The 20,522-nt window shown below is 36.9% G+C and overlaps 1 protein-coding gene across 8 annotated transcripts in view; it reads right to left on the bottom strand.

Annotated features, from left to right (window-relative positions):
- The window catches only part of SYTL5 (synaptotagmin like 5), a 212,491-nt gene that overhangs the window by 78,569 nt on the left and 113,400 nt on the right, over positions 1-20,522 (bottom strand). For all 8 annotated transcript variants that reach the window (XM_045860676.1, XM_045860674.1, XM_045860673.1 and 5 more), the window contains one exon: positions 19,903-20,384. In XM_045860676.1, coding sequence (XP_045716632.1) covers positions 19,903-20,021 — 119 coding nt within the window. In that variant the 5' untranslated portion in view covers positions 20,022-20,384. The remainder of the gene's footprint in view (positions 1-19,902; positions 20,385-20,522) is intronic.

The raw sequence follows: 20,522 nt of genomic DNA, 5'->3' as shown, positions 1-20,522 counted from the left end.
CCCCAACATACATACATGCATGAAAAGAAATCCAGAATGAGCAGGTTTTTGCATTAGTTCACCTGCAAAATCAGGTTATTAAGGATTTATTTCATCCTGATGGCCACCTATTTTCAAGGTGTGGTTTATCATTCCTAAGCAAAATATCATGGCAGCTCTAGCATAGTGTACAATTTTAAGGCAGCAAGAAGGAAAAAGGTGTCACTTAAACCTGTCTCTTAACAGAAAAGCAAAAATCAACTTGGAAATGCTCCCACCACTACCACTAGCTGCAAGAGAGGCTATGAAACTGGAACAAGTTGAGACTGCATATTCCTACCCTCTTGACATTAGATGTGGTCATGTGACTGACATCAATCCATGAAATGTGGCATGAGATTTCAGATAAAAACTGTAAAAAGCAAATGCTTGGTTTTCCACATGCCCTCCTCTTTGTATGGAGCACAGCAGTGTCCCAAATAAGTAAGTCTGGGTCTTGACATGAGGATGCCATGAAATAGAGTCTTCATCCATCTTGTTATGGATATGTAGCATGAAAAATAAACTTTCATTGTTTTAAACCACTAAGAATTTGAGGATGTTATTACAGCATCACTCAGCCTATCCTGACTGATAAACATACAACCTAGTCCTTCGTCTGTCTGGCTCCCATATATCTTTTTACTTCAGCTTCACTGCTGCTTCCCAGTGAGGCCTTCTCTAACAACCAAATCTAAAGCAGATCCTAGTCTTATACTCACTCAGAGAACTGCATTTTTTTTCTTCACAGTATATATGATAATTTCAATTATACCTTTATTCAGATGTTTTTAAGTATATTTTATTGATTATGCTATTACAGTTCCATTTTTTCTCCCCTTAACCCCTCCACCCTGAACCCCCCTCCTACCATCATTCCCCTACCTTAGTTCATGTCCCTGGGTCATACTTATAAGTTCTTTGGCTTCTCCACTTCCCATACTATTCTTTTTTTTCCCAGTACTATTCTTAACCTCCCCTTGTCTATTTTGTAGCTACCATTGATGCTTCTTATTCCCTGTACCTTTTCCCCCATTCTCGCCCTTCCCCATTCCCACTGATACCTCTCCATGTGATCTCCATTTCTGTGAATCTGTTCTTTTTCTAGTTGTTTGCTTAGTTCATTTTTTTTAGGTCCAGTTGTTGATAATTGTGAGTTTGTTGTCATTTTACTGTTCATATTTTTTATCTTCTTTTCCTTAGATAAGTCCCTTTAACATTTCATATAAGGGCTTGGTGATGATGAGCTCCTTTAACTTGACCTTATCTGGGAAGCCCTTTATCCACCCTCCCATTGTAAGTGACAGCTTTGCTGGATAGAGTAATCTTGGATGTAGGTCCCTACATTCTAGCTCCTTCTTTGCCTGTAAGGTTTCTTTTGAGAAGTCAGCTGATAGTTTAATGGGAAACTCCATTGTAGGTAACTGTCTCCTTTTCTCTTGCTGCTTTTAAGATTCTCTCCTTATCTTTAACCTTGGGTAATGTAATTATGATGTACCTTCATGTGTGCTTCCTTGGGTCCAACTTTGTTGGGACTCTCTGAGCTTCCTGGACTTCCTGGAAGTCTATTTCCTTTGCCAGGTTGGGGAAGTTCTCCTTCATTATTTTTTCAAATAAGTTTTCCATTTCTTGCTCTTCCTCTTCTCCTTCTGGCATCCCTATGATTCAGATATTGGAATGTTTAATGTTGTCCTGGAGGTTGCTAAGCCTCTCTTCATTTTTTTTTAATTCTTGTTTCTTCATTCTGTTCTGGTTGAATGTTTCTTTCTTCCTTCTGCTCCAAACCACTGATTTGAGCCCCAGTTTCCTTAACATTTTCCTTTATTTCACTTTTCATTGCCTTCACTTTTTCCTCTATTTTGTGACCATACTCAACCATTTCTATGAGTATCCTGATTACCAGTGTTTTGAACTCTGCCTCTGATAGGTTGGCTATCTCTTCATTGTTTAGTTGAATTTTTTTCTGGAGCTTTGATGTGTTCTTTCATGTGGGCCACATTTTTTTTTTGTCTTGGAGTGCCTGTTACATAGTAAGGGGTGGAGTCTTAGGTATTCGCCAGGGCAGGGCAACCCACATCCCTGAGTTGTGGTGCTGTATGTGGGGGAGGGGTCTGAGAAGTAACAATGCCACTTGCTCAGGTCTTTGCTGGCTTTCAGTCACTTCCTCTGCTTCCCAAAAGCAAACTGGGCCCTTTTGGTGCTGATTCCCAGGTGGATTGGTTTGTAAATATTCTAGGACCCTGTGGGTCTCTCTAACAAACTCTCCTGTGAGGGTGAGAGTTTCTCCTGCCACATCAACCCCTATAGGTATTTTTAGTCAGAAATTTTGAGTTTTATTTCCCCACTCTGAAGTCTGTCTTGCTCCCCACTTGTTCTTCCTGGTTTATCTGCATGCAAATACGGGACATCCTGGTCCGCCAGCCAACACCAGCCGCTGCCTTGCCCACACCAGTCCTCCAGCCCCCGCCTTGCTGTGAGTTCTCTCCACCCTGGCTGCCTGTCTCTACCCCTCCTACCAGTCTGAATGACTGTTTCTTCTTTAACTCCTTGGTTTTTGGACTTCCATACAGTTTGATTTTCTGGTAGTTTGCATTGTTTTTTTTGCTTTTAAATTTGTTGTTGTCCTTCTTTCGGTTGTCCTTTCGGTTGTCCTTCTTTCGGAGGCAAAGTCAATCTACCTATGCCTCCATCTTGGTCGGAAGTCCTACTTAGCGGTTTTTAACTGGTTTGTTTCACCAACTTCTGTATAATCTCCAAGAGGGCAAGGCTGTGTGTGTGTGTGGTTCAGCTTTGTATTTTACAACAAATAATCAGTGGCTGGAACATAATAAATAGCATTTAAATGAATGAATAAAAGAAAGCATAAGTAAATGCCAGCAAGTGACAGAGGAGAAAGAGAAAGAGAAAGGGAGGGGAGGAAACTCCGCTATCCTACTTACTGAGTATCATTGGGCATTCCACTTTACCTTTCTGGGTCTCAGCTATTTCAACTTCAAAATGAAGATAATTCCTTTCCTATCCTCCTCTGGGGGTGTTTGTGAGGACTAGAAGTAATCAAATATGGTAGTGTGCTTTGTGAATTATAGAGGCCTTTACAATATGAAGCCATCATTATCAGAGAGAGAATGAAAAGATAAAAAATGCACAATGTTGGATCCAGTAGGAATAACATTAAATTAAAATTTGCTTAAACTAAGATCAAACACACTTCAAAAAATTAATACAAGTCTGAGAAAACTACAGAACATTCTCAATTACCTGATAAGAATTTCTATAACTTTTTTTCATCTTCATTAACTTCATTCCTACACCTTTCTTCGATAAGCAAAACTATTTTGATTCTTGAAAATATAAAATAAAAATCTATTTCCCTGATATTCTCTTGTCTGAGAAGAAGCAAAGACTATAGGAGCTGGATGGGAAAGTGTAGTAGAAGTAAATATGGCTCAAAATCAACTGTTAAAAACTGATGAAGAACGCAAAGAAAAAGAAAAAGAAAAAAGCCACTGAAGACATTTAATTCCAGCTACACCAATTCTTCATTTGAGATAAGCTCAGGATGGTCTTGCATTTTAAAATATCAGTTTATTTTTTACATTTCCTTGTTGCTACACAGATACATTTGTATTAACATGTGAATTGATGACCTATATATTTAATTGAAATCTTAAATACTGAAAAGATGAACTATCTCAATTGTAGTTGAATAGGAGAATATTTTCATTTCTATATTCTAGCAATATATTGAATTCATTTTTTCTATTCCATCATCAAAAAAGTTCAATGCATTACAGAGACTGCTTGCTTCACCTTTGTATAGACACATCCCTTTCAAATCAGGAAATGCTTTCATTAAAATTTCTCTCACATTTGTGTGACATTATTTTTCCTTTGTTGCCCTGTCTAGTCTCAATTGTACTGAACATTACTGTGCACCAAATAAGGCAGGTATTTTATAATGAAAGCAATTAGTTGCCTGGAAGAGGAAACCACAGATAACAATTCAAAAAGTATTTTTGATTCCTTGATATGTTTAAACAATCTCCAATCTCATCTAGAAGAGTGCATCAAGGCTCAAGAGAGAGAATGAGCAAATGAAGGCTATATATTCTATTAGTGGCCTAGAGCATAAGCTGTGAAGTCAGTGGGCCTGCATTCAAATCTTGGCCTTTCCACTTATTTCCTTTGAGACTTAAAAAAAATTACTTAAGCTCTCCATGTCTCAAGACTTAAGGAGAACTAACCTTTCTGTCTCAAAATATTCCCCATTTAAAAGAAAATCATAAACCAACAAGCCTCATAAGCTTGTTGTGAACATTGTGTTAAGCACAGCTTGACACATAGTCATTGTGGACTAGACAATTCTGGTATGTGTTTCTTCATATCTGTTCTCCCCTTCTCTATTAGCAGATTTTCTAGCTAGGCTCATGACCACTCAGAATAAAAACTATATTTCCTGGTGCTGCTGCAGTTAGATTTTGTCATGAGACTAAATGCTGACATGATATGATCCGAAATGATTTAGGCAACATCTAGGTCATATCCCTAATGGGAAAGGGCTCTCTTTCATTTGAACTCTTCTTCCTTCCCAGAGGCTGGGATGAAAACATAGGAGTGAGCCATCTTGGATTAAGAGCTAGACTCTCCAGACGGCAGAGCAACTAAAGAAAAGGTACCCAGATCCATGCTATAATGGAGCCACCATAACGATGTCACAAAGCTGACAACCAACCAAGAATTTTCCATTAAAGAGCAAAATATTTATCTTGTTTAAGTCATTATTATAATGTGTCTGTATCACCCACAGCCAAGCCTGTTTCCCAACAAGTAAAATGAGAACTCAGTAACATTAGCTCTTTTTTTATTATCGTCCACTTGAAGAGGTGTTGCTATCAGGTTGTGCTTAAGCCTTGGTTGTGATGCATGCAAGATAAATCCTTGTCTAGAGCTAGAATTTCATATTCCTATCAGAGCACAAAGCCAAGGTGACTGATGAAAAAATACTGTCAAACCGCAAACAATAAGACAAAAATCACTTGAAAAAAATATGTGCATATAGCTCTGGCTGGTGTGACTCACTGAATTGAGTGCCAGCCTGAGACCAAAGGGTCACCAGTTCAATTCAGAGTCAAGACACTTGCCTGGGTTGCAGACCGGGTCCCCATTTGGGGGCACATGAGAGGCAACCACACATAAATGTTTCTCTTTCTTTCTTTTTCTCTCCCTTACCCTTTCTCTAAAAATAAATAAATAAAACCATACACACACACACACACACACACACACACACACATACAGTATATATATAATATATATATATATATATATATATATTATATATATATACACAGAATAATGTCAGAGCAGCCTGATGTCAGCGTACTTCCCAACATTCTCAATTTTTATTCACATCCAGAGGCAATGACATCAACACTGGGGTTATTTTATATTTACCTAAGGGAAATCCAGGGGTGATCAGACCTTCCTTCTGTATTCTAAATATAAACATATTCTTTTTGTTGTAGCTTATATGTGAAGAACTCATTATTAAAACTTAACTATCACAAAGCTCAGCCAAAATAATAACAGACACTCTGTTGTGTGTCATGCTATTTGACAGTAACCCATGTTAAAGACTCCCATTAACAGAGAGTCTTTTGAAAAGATTCTCATTTCAAAAATAAAAAAGGTGCAGTCTCAGAGGGAAAACTTGCTGTGGTTCACAAGGTTATCAAGTGGTGCAGTAAAGATTCAGATGCAAAATTTTATACTCTGAAACCTGAACTCCTCTCTCACACCAGGCCCCTCCCCTTGGCTCTCAATTTATTAAAATTTTTTTCTCAGAAAGAACATTGTATTAACAATGGCCATGTCTTTCCTAGTTGTACAAAGCCATGCTGAATATGTACAAAGTTATGCCTCAGTAAACATGAAAGGTTTCCTCTGCCTGCCCTGCTTCTCCCACCAAATGTCATCTACCCAAGGGGCCTCTTATCAGAGTCTCTCATGGCCAATGAAGCTATTATTCACCAAACACACCACTTTGGTCCTAGTAAATTTTATAAAGGTTTAGATTAATTTTAAAATCCAAGGCTGTTAAAAAGAATCAAGATCTTCTGAGAATTGGGGAAATGTATGGCTTAGACAGAAATCTACCAAGAGAAAATAGTAAGGAGCAAGATTGAAAGAACACTTGTCGAGATAAAGAAATCTTATGAATTGTGCCAATTTCACATTTACAAATTGTCTCAAAGAAACAGGGCATTGTGAAATCTTCAAGTCTGCATATGACACCAAGAATTCCTGGTAGTAAAACACTTGGCTCGTAGGAATATGCCAGATCATCTCACAAAGCCATGTGAACAGACAGGTGATTGATTATTAACTATACAGGTATACACCATTTTATTAGGCTTCACTTTATTGCATTTCAAAAATGTTCCCTGTTTTGCACATTGACGGCAAGGCTCTCCACCAGTCAAAAGATTACAACTCACTTTATTGAAGTGGCCTGGAACTGAACCCAACATATCTCCAAAGTATGCTCTGTCATCTTAAAAAATAGCAGAGATTGATCTCATTAAAATTAGCAAACCAAGTCTTCTCCTGGAAATACCTTGAAATAACTATTGTCTCAATTTCATGGCCAAACAAAGAACAAGGACATGTTTTACTATCTGAAACCCATAGGATACATTTCTTGATTACTAAAAACTGTAGAAAGTCTGTTTGGATAAATTATTTTTTTAAAAGGATGGCTATAGCATCAATAAGCAAGAAGTAGGAAGGCTGTATAGCCCATGGACACTGACAACAATCTGGTAAAGGCCAGGGGGTGGGCAGGAGTTGGATGCTGGGAGGAGGGGGACAAAAGGGGAGAAATGGGGAACATCTATAATAGTGTCAACAAAAATAAAATAAATTTGTAAAAGAAAAAAAGAGTGAAATAGGGAGCATTTGAGATCTTGCTCCCAAGAATATGTTATTATTTGGCTCAAATAAACTTATAAAGAATAAAAAACAAGGATAAAATACTGGGCTTTTAAATATTATTGCTATGACAATGCAAGGATAGACATGATTTGATGGGAGGACTTTGGGCATTTGTACATTTAAAAAGATAATTTAAATAGAACATATTGCCCTTGAAAAACTCCTTAAAACTACTTATGCTCCTGAATAAAGGCACATACTAGCTTTATTTTATAAACATATAAATTTTATTTCTAAACTGTCTCAATATTGAATTTGTGTCCACTAAATTATTTTAAATGTGCTAAGGAAGGAGTCATAAGCTCAGCAAAGACAGCTATCAGTGCTTAATTTTTCCCATTGTACCTCTTTTGGTGATATTTCTGGGGACTCATATTTTCATAAATAAAGGTTATTACAAAACATACTTCTATATCCCTCACTCTACTCATTGGCTGCAAATCCTCAGCTGCCTTTGTAGTATTGGAGTTGAGCCTGATCTCTCTCCTCTATAGCCATACACTTTTGTTTGTTTTTAAGTTTTTGTAAGAGTCTTGAAATCTATTGCAATAGTTCTGAATAAAATATTCATTACCATTTTAATGTGTAATAATACATTTCTATATTTTAACAGGTGTTAACCCATGTTGAAGATGGCCAATCAACCAGTTAGAAGGACCAAAGTCTTCTGATCAGTATGGAACCACCATTACCAGCTCTGGGTTGCTTTCCTGACTTCATGACTTCATCTATGTGAAAAAGAAACTCCTCTCTTATTTAAGCTACTATTTTTTTTTGACTCTCTGACATTCAAAGCTGAACTTACCCTATTTTCTTTTTTTAAAAAACTTTTTAAAGATTTTTATTTATTTATTTTTTAGAGAGGGAAGGGAGGGAGATAGAGAGAGAGAGAGAGACATCATTGTGCGGTTGCTGGGGATCACGGCCTGCAACCCAGGCATGTACCCTTGGTGGGAATCGAACCTGTGACACTTTGGTTCGCAGCCCGCGTTCAATCCACTCAGCTATGCCAGCCAGGGCTGAACTTACCCTATTTTCTACACACATAAATACCATGGATACAATTAGAGTGGTAGAGAAGAATACAAATCCTGGCTATGAAGTACTAATTGTATATAGAATCTGTTAAAGATGTAAATTATTTATATTTTACACAAAGAATGTATCTATTTGATTAGAGTCAATGTGAAAGTGGAGACTGCATAATCCTGTAGGGAACCGTTTCACAAGGCAAGGAGATGTAGCTCAGCACCCACGTGGAAAACCAGTGGGGAGTGAGTCGGCACACAGGACCATGCCTGCAAAGAAGTTCTCCCATGGGAAACCAGGCCTGCATTATACCTAGGTTGCTTTGTGACTTGCTCTTGCTAAAACTCCCTCACCCTGAGTTTAGGCAGCAAATGCTTACTGCATATCTTTAAAGTAACTTCCTGAAGTCTGCTAATTCTCCCAAGGATTGAAGTGTAACCAGACCTGTTACTCCCATCTTTCCCTTGCATTTGCAACATTTTTTCCTTGTTAATCTGTAAGAAGTAATCAATAACATCCCTTCCATTGCTATCTGTAGAAAGTAATTACCTAAAGCAAACCTAAGTATAATGAATGAAAACCTTCTTTAATATATGCTATTAGAAAGCCAATAAAAGCCTGTCAAGGCAAGGGTCAGGGTGCTCTCCTCTTGAGAGGGTAGCCATGCCGTTTCTTTTCCTCCACAGGACTCAGTAGTCTAGGTGATTTTGTCTCTTTTCAGCCATAACGCCGAGGACAATGCGGGGTGTCTGCATCATAATCCAATAAAGTACAATTTTGCTTCTGTTAAATTGGAAATTAAATCATCTCCACCTCCTATGCCTTGCATATAATAAGGACTCAATAATTTTTTGCTGAACCTTGCAAATGGAGTTCTTAAATATATGAGAAAAAGAATTAATAAAATCAACACTGGAACAACACAAACACCCAATAGTAAATGTACAAAAAGTGTGAATAAAAAATTCATAAAAGAGGAAATAAAATGATTAGTAAACTCGTGTAAAAATATTAATAACCATATAAATGCAAATTAACACATAACATTACTTTATCAAATTAGTAATGATTTATGACAATAATTTTGATGTTGGCAGTGGTATAATATAATAGTTTAGTGAAGAGGAAATTGACACATTTCCATAAAACAGTTTTTTAATTTAAAGGAAATATAAATCAAAATAAGAATCACAACATAATAAAAATTAAGAAAGATCACTTCTTGGCCTTTTGGCTAAGAACAAGTGTAAAAATTAAGAAAGAAGATTTGAAAATAAGGATGTTCATGATAATTAGGAGAAATAAAGTATTGCACATTCATGTTATGAAATATTACCCAGACAATAAAATGATGCTTCTATAATTTTAATGACATAAAAATGTTGAAGTAAGGTTAAGCAAGATTAGGTAGAAAATTACATAAATATTATGGTTCCAATTATGTGAAAATTATACATACACACAGAAAAATAACAGGAAGGAAATTAAGCAAAAGTGGGAAGATGGATCCCAAGTGAGTGTTTAAAGTTCATATTATATGTATTTTCTAATATTATATGATAAACATATTACTTCTGTAATAAAAATATCAAAATACATTCAACATTGCTTTAATTGGATTAGGATTTATGATATAAAAATATTGTACACATCAATGTCCTTTCTAAAGCCTAGTGCATTACTGAGTTTAAAAACATTTTTAAAATGCTTTGATGTGTAAGTTTTGATTTTAGACATTTGTGTGAAATGCTTACCAGTTGTGTTTAATTACTCTGCAATGAAATAATGATTATAAAAATTATTAAGTGCATGTCAATCTAATTTCATTAGTTGATTTAAATCAACTAATCCTTAACTCCTGTTAATATAGGAAAGTCATATAAACTGTTGATATAAAATGGTCATGTGCCTGAAATCTGAAATGTTAGAGGTGACATTTTGTTTCTGAAGTTTTCACTTATATTTTCTTTGAAATATAATGCCTATTTCCCCAAGAATATAGTTGGTATTTGCTTAATTAAATCTTCTGTTATGAACTCACCTACCTTTGGGGGGCCAACTACACTTTTCACTCACCCCCCCAGTCCCAACATCCTACCCCACAATCATTCAGTCATATTGTAAATTACGTGGGATTTATAGTTCTGTGTTTCTTCAATTTACAATGAAAGGAAATGGTAATTTCCTGGACATAAGTGAAAATTAATCTCTGCTGTCTAGGGGCATGTTCTCTACACCAATTCTGGCTAGAGTTGGTGCAAAGTCGAAGGGAAAAGTCCTAAAAGGGGACTCTGTGGAAGAATCAAAGAGATAGAGATAGATTGTTAGCATAAGTAACAATTTTACTTATGACTATGGTGACCATATTATTTCAAACAAACAAAAAAATAAGATCTGGCAAGTATAAATTTACTTATTTGGACATTCTAGTGTTTGAAATGTCCCCCAAATATCAGGTATTTGTGGCCTTGTGCCTATGGTGAGTCCTACAAGTAAGAATTATTTGGGGGAAAATGCTACAGGATCAAAATTTAAGTTAGTTTCCCAGTGTGTATATATATTGCAATTAGTATGGCTTTGGTGGGAGAACCCCCAAGACTTTAAATCTGTTTAAAGAAGAGCAGGATTATTTTTCCCCATTTCTCTGTGACTCACTAAGAGTTGAGGTTCTATTAAGAAGCCAGTGTATTTATGCAGGGAGTTTCTGTTAATCCATTAAGAAGCTTTGTGACAATTTTATAAGGATTAAAATAAAATGTTTACCAAACCAGAAGTCTACTTCCATAGTGCTGCTGGTGTTTTACGGGGACAGTGAATCTTTAGCTTTTTGAGAAGGTCAAACTAATTTTGTTCTTAGTGGTAGTGATAAGATTTGGAAAAACAAACAGCCCACAGAGCAAACATTTGTGGAGTATTAAGAGGGTATTTGTTGCTTGGCACTTACTGGTCTCACTAACTTCCAGGTAATTCTTGCAATCACTTCAAATCCATTTGAACAAAATGTTCAGCTTATCAGCAGGATTCCAAATAGGCAATTTGAATCAACTTTCTCCTGTTTCTCTCTCCTCCTCTTTCCTCCCTCACTCTGCTCTAAAATGATGGAATCAACCACATAAAAATGAAGCCACAAGGTAAATGGCTATTTCTAGGCTGGGATATGTGGTCTCTTGATAATATAAAATTCTTCCTTGCTTGGTGGCCCATCTCAGCTGAGCCCACTGTGTGGAACAAAAGAGAACACATACTTTGGTTTTCGGCATGAAGAGTAGACCAGCATAAGGAGCTCTTGTCAGCTTTTATTGGGCAAGAACAAGGCTTCAAGAAAAGCCATAGTAACTTTAGATACTTTTACACAGCTTATAGGTCAGAACTGTTAGTAAATACGAGGCTAAAGAAATATTTTCTGTTTTGTTCCATTTCTCTGACAACTATTAGTAAATCTGTCGGTGGGCTTTTGACAGGGTCCAAATAAGTACAGTTATTGCATAGGCATAGAGAAAAGGGAAGCAATATGGAAAGAGAGAATCTTAGCTTTCATGTTTACTAGCTGACCAAATAATTTAATCTAAGTTTCAGTTATGACAGCTATAGTGAATTTTTAAAAAGATTTTATTTATTTATTTTTTTAGAGAGAGAGGGGAAGGAGAAAAAGAGGGAGAGAAACATCAATGTGTGGTTGTTTCTCATGCGCCCCCTACTGGGGACCTGGCCTGCAACCCAGGCATGTGCCCTGACTGGGAACCAAACCTGCGACCCACTGGTTCTCAGGCCAGCACTCAATCCACTGAACCACACCATCCAGGGCCTATATTAAATTTTAATAGTACATAGCTTAGGGATGACATGGGGATTAAATGAATATAAAATTGGGAACTGAGTAATGTATTTTCTGGTGTGAGGTAGGCATTGATAGTTTACCATCTCTTTTTTCTGTCTCAGCCCCAAAAGGTCAGATATGTCACTCAGAAGTTAAAGGTGACCTAAAAGTGGCATTTGAACTCTAGAGCCAGACTGTGGAGATACAGATCACATTTCTACCACTTCCTACCTGTGTGACCTTTAACAGGTTGTTTAACTATTAACTTCAGTTTCACCATCTATAAAGGGGGATTTTGATAGTTCTTATCTCATTGGGAAAGTGAATTTGTAATCTTCTCTTTGCAATTTTGCCAAACCTTTTGCTACTTCTTGGTAATTTCCATAGCTTCAGATTGATTTTGCTGTTTGTCTATAGGGGTGATGAAACACATGTAAGGTGTTCCAGCACATGAGCCACTACAGATTGGGTGACACATTACAATCTCCTGGACAACAGGTAATTGCTGGGGGCACTGGGGTACAAGGGGGGACTAAAAGGTAATATAAAAGAATATAATTTAAAAAACTAAAGAAAAAAAGATAAATATTTAACTTACATTATTCAATAAAAATCTTCTGGAAATGACAGGACTCTGGAGAATCACCTAACATCCCAGACAGAAACCCACACACTATCTCTAATAGCTGATGATTTTTAGTCCAACTCCATCTTATCTCTTGGACTATAAATGTCCTTCTTCTCCCTGAGATTCTTTGTCGATATTTCAGGTGTATGAGGCTATTCCCAAGGTGAGCAACTACCAAGGTAGTGTTTTCAACACCAAAGGTCAGCAAACTACAGCCCTTGGGCCAAATCCAGCCCTTTGCCTGTTTTTGTAAATAAAGTTTTATTGGAACATGAGTCATACCCATTTGTCTACATATTGCCTATATCTGTTTTCATACTACAATGGCAGAGTGAAGTGGTCATAACAGAGAATATGTGCACTTTAGAGCCTAAAATATTTACTGTTTGGCCTTTTTAAAAAAGTTTTTATTGTTGTTCAAGTACAGTTTGCTGTCTTTTACCCCCACTCCAGCCCAATACTCCAGCACTCCCCACCTCCCTTCCATTTCCACTCCCCTGTTAATTTCCCATGTGTCCTTTATAATTGTTCCTGCAAACCCTTCACCCTATTCCCCTGAAATTCCCTCTCCTCTCCCTTCTGGTCACTGTCAGCCTGTTCTCAATTTCAATGTCTTTGGTTATATTTTGTTTGTTTGTTTGTTTTGTTGATTAGGTTCCTGTTAATGGTGAGGTCATATGGTATTTATCTTTCACCACCTGGCTTATTTCACTTAGTGTAATGCTTTCCAGTTCCATCCATGCTCTCATGAAGGGTAGAAGCTCCTTTTTTCTTTCTTCTGCATAGAATTCCACTGTGTAATTGTATCATAGTTTTTTAAAGATTTTATGCATTTATTTTTAGAGAGACAGGAAGGGAGAGAGAAACTGGGAGAGAAAGATCAATGTGTGGTTGCCTCTCATGCACCCCCTACTGGAGACCTGGCCTGCAGCCCAGGCATGTGCCCTGACTGGGAATCAAACCAGTGAACCTTTGTTTCACAAGCTGGCATTCAATCCACTGAGCCACACCAATCAGGGCTAAATGTGCCATAGTTTTTGATCCATTCATTTACTGATGGCCACTTAGGTTGCTTCCAGCACTTCACTATTGTAAATTGTGCTGCTATGGACATTAGAGTGCATATGTTCTTTTGGATTGGTGTTTCAGGGTTCTTAGGATATAATCCTAGCAGTGGCATTGCCAGGTCAAACAGCAGTTCCATTTTTAGTTTTCTGAGGGAATTCCATACTGTTTTCCATAGTGTTGTTGCACCAGCCTGCAATCCCAGCAATTGTGCACTAGGGTTCCCTTTTCTCCACATCCTTCACAACACTTGTTTGTTGATTTGTTTATGATGGCCATTCTCAAGAGTGTGAGGTGGTATCTCATTGTGGTTTTAATTTGCATCTCTCTGTACTATCTTGCCTTTTATACAGAAAGTTTTCTGAGCCCTGGTCTAGACCACCGACAAAGCCTAATCCATAGCTACAAGCATCTTTATGTTTATGACCTCAACAAGCATTTAGATTGTGTCTCTGCCCAACTCCACTATTCTAACAATACATACATAGCACTGGGCCTGTGGAAGGTGCTCAACAAATATCAATTAGTTCTGACTCCTAGGAACTGTAGGATGCTCTTGGCTGCATGTAACAGAAAATCTGATTGAAACCACTATAAATAAAACAGAAATATGTTGCTTTAAAAAGTCCAACTTATTTCACTATGCATGATATTTTCAAGGTCTATCCATTTTGTTGCAAATGGCATTATTTCATCATTTCTCATGGCTGAATAGTATTACATTGTATATACATACCACATCATCTTTAATTATTCATTATTTAAAGGACACCTTGGTTGTCTCCATGTCTTGGCCACTATGAATAATGCTGCAATGAACATAGGGGTGCATATATCTTTGCAAATAAATGTTTTCAAATTTTGAGGTAGACACCCAGAAGAGGGGTTGCTGGGTCATATGATAACTCTCTTCTTATTTTTTTGAGGAACTGCCAGACTGTTTTCCATAGTGGCTGCACCAGTCTACATTCCCACCAGCAGAAAATGAGGGGTCCTTTATCTCCACAACCTCTCCAACACATGTTATCACTTGTTTTGTTCATAACAGTCATTCTAACAGCTGTGAGGTGGTATCTCATTGTGGTTTTGATTTGCATTTCCCTAATAGGTAGTGAAATTTAGCATCTTTTTATGTATCTGTTGGCCATTTCTATGTCTTCTTGGGAGAGGTGTATGTTCAGGTCCTCTGCCCATTTTTTAATTGGATTGTTTGTTTGGTGTTGAATTCTATGAGTTTTTTTTAATATATTTTGGATATTAACCCTTCGTTGGAGCTGTTCTTTGCAAATATCTTCTCCCAGTTGGTTGGTTGCCTTTTGTTTTGTTGGCATTTTCTTTTGCTGTGCAGAAGCTTTTTTTTGTTTGATATAATCCCATTCACTTATTTTTGCTTTTACTTCCCTTTCCTTTGGCATCAAATTCACATAATCTTCTCTAAGACCAAGGTCCATAAGTTTAGTACCTATGCTTTCTTTATGTAATTTATTGTTTGAGATCTTATATTTAGGTCTTTGGGATATAAACCTGATAGCAACAAATGAACAAACAAGAAAAACAAACAAAAATTTATAGACACAGACAACCGTATGGTGATTACCAGAGAGTAGGGGAGTAAGGGGTAGTAAAGGGTAAAGGGGGTAAAACATATGGTGATAAAAGATAATTTGACTTTGGGTGGTGGGCACACAATGCAATATACAGGTGATATATCATAGAATTGTACACTTGAAATCTATATGATCTTATTAACTGATGTCACCCCAATAAATGTAATAAAAAATAAGAAGTCCAGAAGTGCGGCTGATTCTAGTATATCAGGTTCTTGATAACAATTCTCTGCCATTCTTTAGGACCAGCTTCATCTTTGTGCTGGTTATCACAGTCAACAGCAACTGTTTTATTAAACTTTTCTACTGGGAAATAGAACCCTCTGTAAATTTGGGCTATATGTACAAATGAGTCATATTTGGTCTCATGTCCACCTCCAGACTCATAATAGTTGCCAGAGGAGTATCCATGAAGGGATTATTAATTATTCTTTAAAAAGCCACTGCTGGAGATGAGCAAAACTGAGAGTTGGGTAGGGAGGAAGAAAAAAGAAATATATGCTGTAAGGAAATGAATAGAGTTAATCACTGAGACAAATACAAGAATAGGTACCAAAGAGAACCGAAGTCTAGACATGTTTTCAGGCATTATGGCCAAATGAAAATGACATCTTCTTAGTGAGAATAAAGCCTACAAATGAACTGCTAAAATGAATAGTCTAATTATAAGTTGAAGATTTCTTATATAGGCCAATACCACAAAGTAGACATTTAGCATTATTTGGTTTTAGGTGCAGAAGATCAAATACAGTAAGAATTTGTTAGTGAAATTTGAGCGGTATTCATTAAAATGAGCCATATACTTTGTTATGTTAGGCTGAGTTATTCAAAAGTTAGAAAAATCTAAAGTACAAAATGATCAACAAATATTTTTATATTATGCTCCCAAATGGAAGGTACTTTTTTACCTTTGTAATCACTCTTGATAGCTCAATATTATTTGTATCAGTTTTTCCCTCTTTCTTCATTGTATTGAAGCATCAATGAATCTAATTGATTTGTTCTTCACAGAGAACATGTAAAATACTCTTACTCTCTAATAGTCAAAACCCATGTCTGGAAATCTTCTATTATTCCTTCCTGCTTGGAATAAAGGAGAAAAATAGATCTATGTGAGCCTCTTGGATGAGCCTAGAATGATCTGATAATAGGCAGATGCCTCTCCCCAAACTATAGGTCATTACCTGGTGGTAATAATCAGGCTTCTCATATGCTTTTGGGTGCAGAGCACTTTTAGGAGCATGCAGAGACTGATCCCACCTTAATTATTGCCACACTTCAGTGGCTATGTGGACTGTGGAGCATAGTTGGGTAATAGGCTTGTAAAATGTTGATTCAATACAATTTTCACACTCTTCCATTATTCTATTTTCTTAATGTCTAAGTACAGCTTGCTTGAGCAAATAAATACACAAATAAAAGATCCACTGCTTCCCAACCTCCAGTTTACTAAATTTCTACATCAGTTTCTTCTTTGTAATCACAATAATGCCTATTTTTTCCCCTTTGGCTTTCATTTCCTTCTGAAACCTATTAGCAGAGTCTGAAGATTTTGTGGTTCATGGTAATCAGCTGAAACACAGTTGCCATATTTGCTAATATCAAAATCCTTTTCACGTTTCATGGCTAAGCTCAAATGTTACCTCTCCTGTGAAACCATTTCTTCCATTTCTATTTTATTCATAATTGATTACTTCTTCCTCTAGACTCCCACCAAATATCAACCTATACCTCTGTAGCTTGCTGAAAACAATTATTGTACTAGCTAGCACAAAAGTTTACCTGTGCAATAAAATCTATTACACTATAAATTTCTTGTGTTGATAACTTTGGAGGATATCCAGGAATAAGGAGTAAGTTCCTATCTAGTCTGGCAACCCCCTAGTTGAGTTTTCTAGAAGCTAATTCCAAGATGCCCATTTGTTGTGCAAATGATTTAAGGAGTGCTTTCAGGAGAACCCTGTACGTGAGTAGGTAAAGCAGGAGAGGAAGAGGTGAAGGGCCTAACCAAAGATGAAGTCCAGCCTCAGCATGATCCCATTGGGGTCTGTCTTGCCTCAAGACAAAGTGTTTCTGTATGTCAGTTATTGGCTTGGGGCTGCCCAATAGGGACATAAACTGAAGTTTATGTGGCACTGTAGCTCTCTAATACTATGGGCAACTCCAGCCACCCAAAGATAGTTATCGAAAAAAGTTAGTGGGTGCCAGCCCTTAGAAGTAAAGTGGAAACTGGGAAATGAGAGCACAGATCCAACAAGGGACCCTAGAGGATATGAATGGAGCACTGATAGTGGTTACTACAACTAGTAAATCAAGAGCCAAACAAATCAACCATAGGAATAATAATTATAGCCAGAAATTATTGAGTGCTTACTATATGTCAGCATTGCTCTAAGTTCTTGCTAATATCAGCTTATTTAGTCCTTGCAACAACCTTACAAGGTAGCTAATGTTGTTATTTCTGTTTTATCAAAAGAGGAAACTAGATTTATCTATGGAAGTAACATGTCTAAGGTGACACAAAGATTTCATGGTTCAGACAGGATTTCAATCAACAAGTGTGGATGTATGCTTCAACAGCATGCACTTAAACACCATGCTGCTGCCTTTGGCATGGCTTCTCAAGTAGCAGAACCTGAGTCATCTGGCCTGAGTTCATATATTGATAGCTCAGGACAAAATGAGGCAATGCATTTAACACACTCAAAACAGAAAAAAATACTCATCCTCAAAAAAGTTTAAAGAGCCAGAAAATCACTAACTGTATCCTTGATAGATCTTTTGCATATTACACTATTTGGCTAAATTTCTTTACAAAGAATAAGGGAGAAAAGAAAAGGGAAGAAAAATAGAGAAAAAGGAAAATGAAGTACAGTAGATCATTACTAAAAGTTATTGAGAATGACAAAAACAAATATCCTGAGCAAAGCCTTACTCTTATACTTCAATGTTTCTTGGGATCTGGTTATTAAATTATTTATTTCCTGAAGTGATTTTTTAATTCTTTTAAGAATGTCATCAATAACTGGATAGTGCTTGTCCTCTGTAAACAATATAATTTTGTTTGCAGCACATTAGAAAATTCAGTAACTTTTCATGACTGGGGTACCAATGACAAAAATATATTTCTGATTTCTTTAAGACAGAGGTGTCAAACTCATTTTTCACTGGGGGCCGCATCAGCCTCGTGGTTCCCTTCATAGGGCTAAAGGTAATTTTAGGACAGTGCAAATGTAACTACTCCTTAACTAGGGGCAAGGAGCTCTACATGTGGCCCTTCGAAGGCAACCACAAGGCTGATGTGGCCCCCGGTCAAAATGGTTTTGACGCCCTTGCTTTAAGATCATTAACTACATTTTATTTGCACTTGAATTCTTTTTTTAAAATTTTATTTATTTATTTTTAGACAGAGGGGAAGGGAGGGAGAAAGAGAGGGAGAGAAACAATGATGTGTGGTTGCGTCTAGCGCACCCCACACTGAGGACCTGGCCTGCAACCCAGGCATGTGCCCTAGACTGGGAATTGAATGGGTGACCCCTTGATTCACAGGCCAGCACTCAACCACTGAGCCACAGCAGCCAGGGCTATTTGCACTTGAATTCTAAGCGTAGAAAAAGTGCAATAATTTTAATCAAAACCTCTGTTTCTTTAAAATTGGTGGAATATCTTAGAATAATGGAAATTAAGTTTCTCAGTTCTGAACTATGAAAGAAGCATTAATCAAGAATATTTCAATACATTTCCAATTCTAAGGATCCTAGTTGCTTTAGGTACATTGAATATTTTTGCAACATGTGAAGATAATTTTACCAAGAGTTTTCTCCTCAAGTAAAATAAACAAAGCTTCTGATTATAGTTTTGGGAAACATACAAGACATAAAAACTGCATCTTTCTGCTCTTCTATTAAGGGATGATATATAATAACCAAATATATTTATCAAGAAGGTAACAATCACAGGGGATGCAGCAACCAATCAGAATGACAGTATGACCATTTAGAATAAATGATGCCACCAATCAGAATGGATGCTGGCTGAAACATAGGTAAGGTCATATCTGGGGATCCAGCAAATATCAACCCTGCCTATAACTGATGTGAAACTCAGCTGTGCCCACATTACTCAACTTTTCTCACACAGAAACCTATTTGAGGAAATTTAGGTGCTTTCTGGGGTACAGTGGGTACTCTTCAGATCCCCTTCTTCCCCGAGCTATGGTGGAGGCAAATTCCCAGTAAGACTGATCTGAAAAAAGCATTATAAATAAATAATAGCTAATATTCATTGTATACTTAGGTGTCAGGTTCTGCACATATATTATCTTTATTAACATTTACAACAACCCACATGAGGCAGATACTACTATCATCCTTACTTAATTGATGAGGAAACCAAGGCATGGAGAAGTTGAATAACTTATTCAAGGTCATGTAACTAATACATCCCAGAGCTGGAACTAAAATCTGGCCAATTCTTCCAGTTAGCTACTGGTAATGACATTATTACCAAATACGCATTCTCATCAACACTGTATTATTAGCTAAATTCCATTCTTCTGTCTAGCTAAATAACAAAGTACCAAAAATGTTTTCTAATATTTGAGCTATGGCTGGGAATCAATAAAATCACTGGTCAACATTTGTCTTATATGTGGTTGCAGTTGCCCTATATCTAATCTATATCGATTAAAAAAAAAAAAACAACAGAAAGCAGTCAACGAGGGCACTAAGATAACAGAATATTACCTTATTCTCTTCTCCTCCACTTTTTTCAAATATTCATCTCTCTTTAAGACTCCCAGGATCATTTCCTTCTCATGATCTAATAAAAATGAGAGATTGATGAACTCCAAGTTCTTAGACATGGTATTTTAGCAGCAGCTCTGAGTAGCAGTGGCAGAATCTTCTAGGTGAATTGATATTCCCAGTTCTTAGGGTCCCCCTGAACAACCCAGAGTCACTCAGTTGTTTGATATAGAGTGGTTTTTATAAGGTCTTTGAGGAATTGCCAATGTTAGTTAGGTGTTCTTCCAGGCTACACAGAAAACAGGCTCCACTGGGAATACATTCCAAGAAAGTCATTATTGTTTTAACTAAAAAAGATCTCCAAAGCCTCTCTTGTTGTGTACAGTCAGGTGGTAGCCAAGTTTCACTAATGATGCTCAATGTCAATTCTTCAGAAAGCTACAGGGCAGGAATCAGATCCACTGGAGGAGAATCCAGAAACACTGAAAAGGTAGAGAAAACAAAGGAGAGAAAAATTAATTAAGTCATTTCCCCCATAATGCTTGTAAGAGTGTCCAATTTTTGAAACAGTGATATACTTAAAAAAACAATTTTAATCAGTAAATATGCACTTATTATGT

Source organism: Phyllostomus hastatus, unplaced genomic scaffold (genome assembly GCF_019186645.2).
Source record: "Phyllostomus hastatus isolate PE091 unplaced genomic scaffold, TTU_PhHast_1.1 phas_scaffold_200, whole genome shotgun sequence".
In the NCBI taxonomy this organism is placed as follows: Eukaryota; Metazoa; Chordata; class Mammalia; order Chiroptera; family Phyllostomidae; genus Phyllostomus; species Phyllostomus hastatus.
The sequence above is the reverse complement of the archived record's forward strand: the minus strand, read 5'-3'. Positions and strand labels throughout refer to the sequence as shown.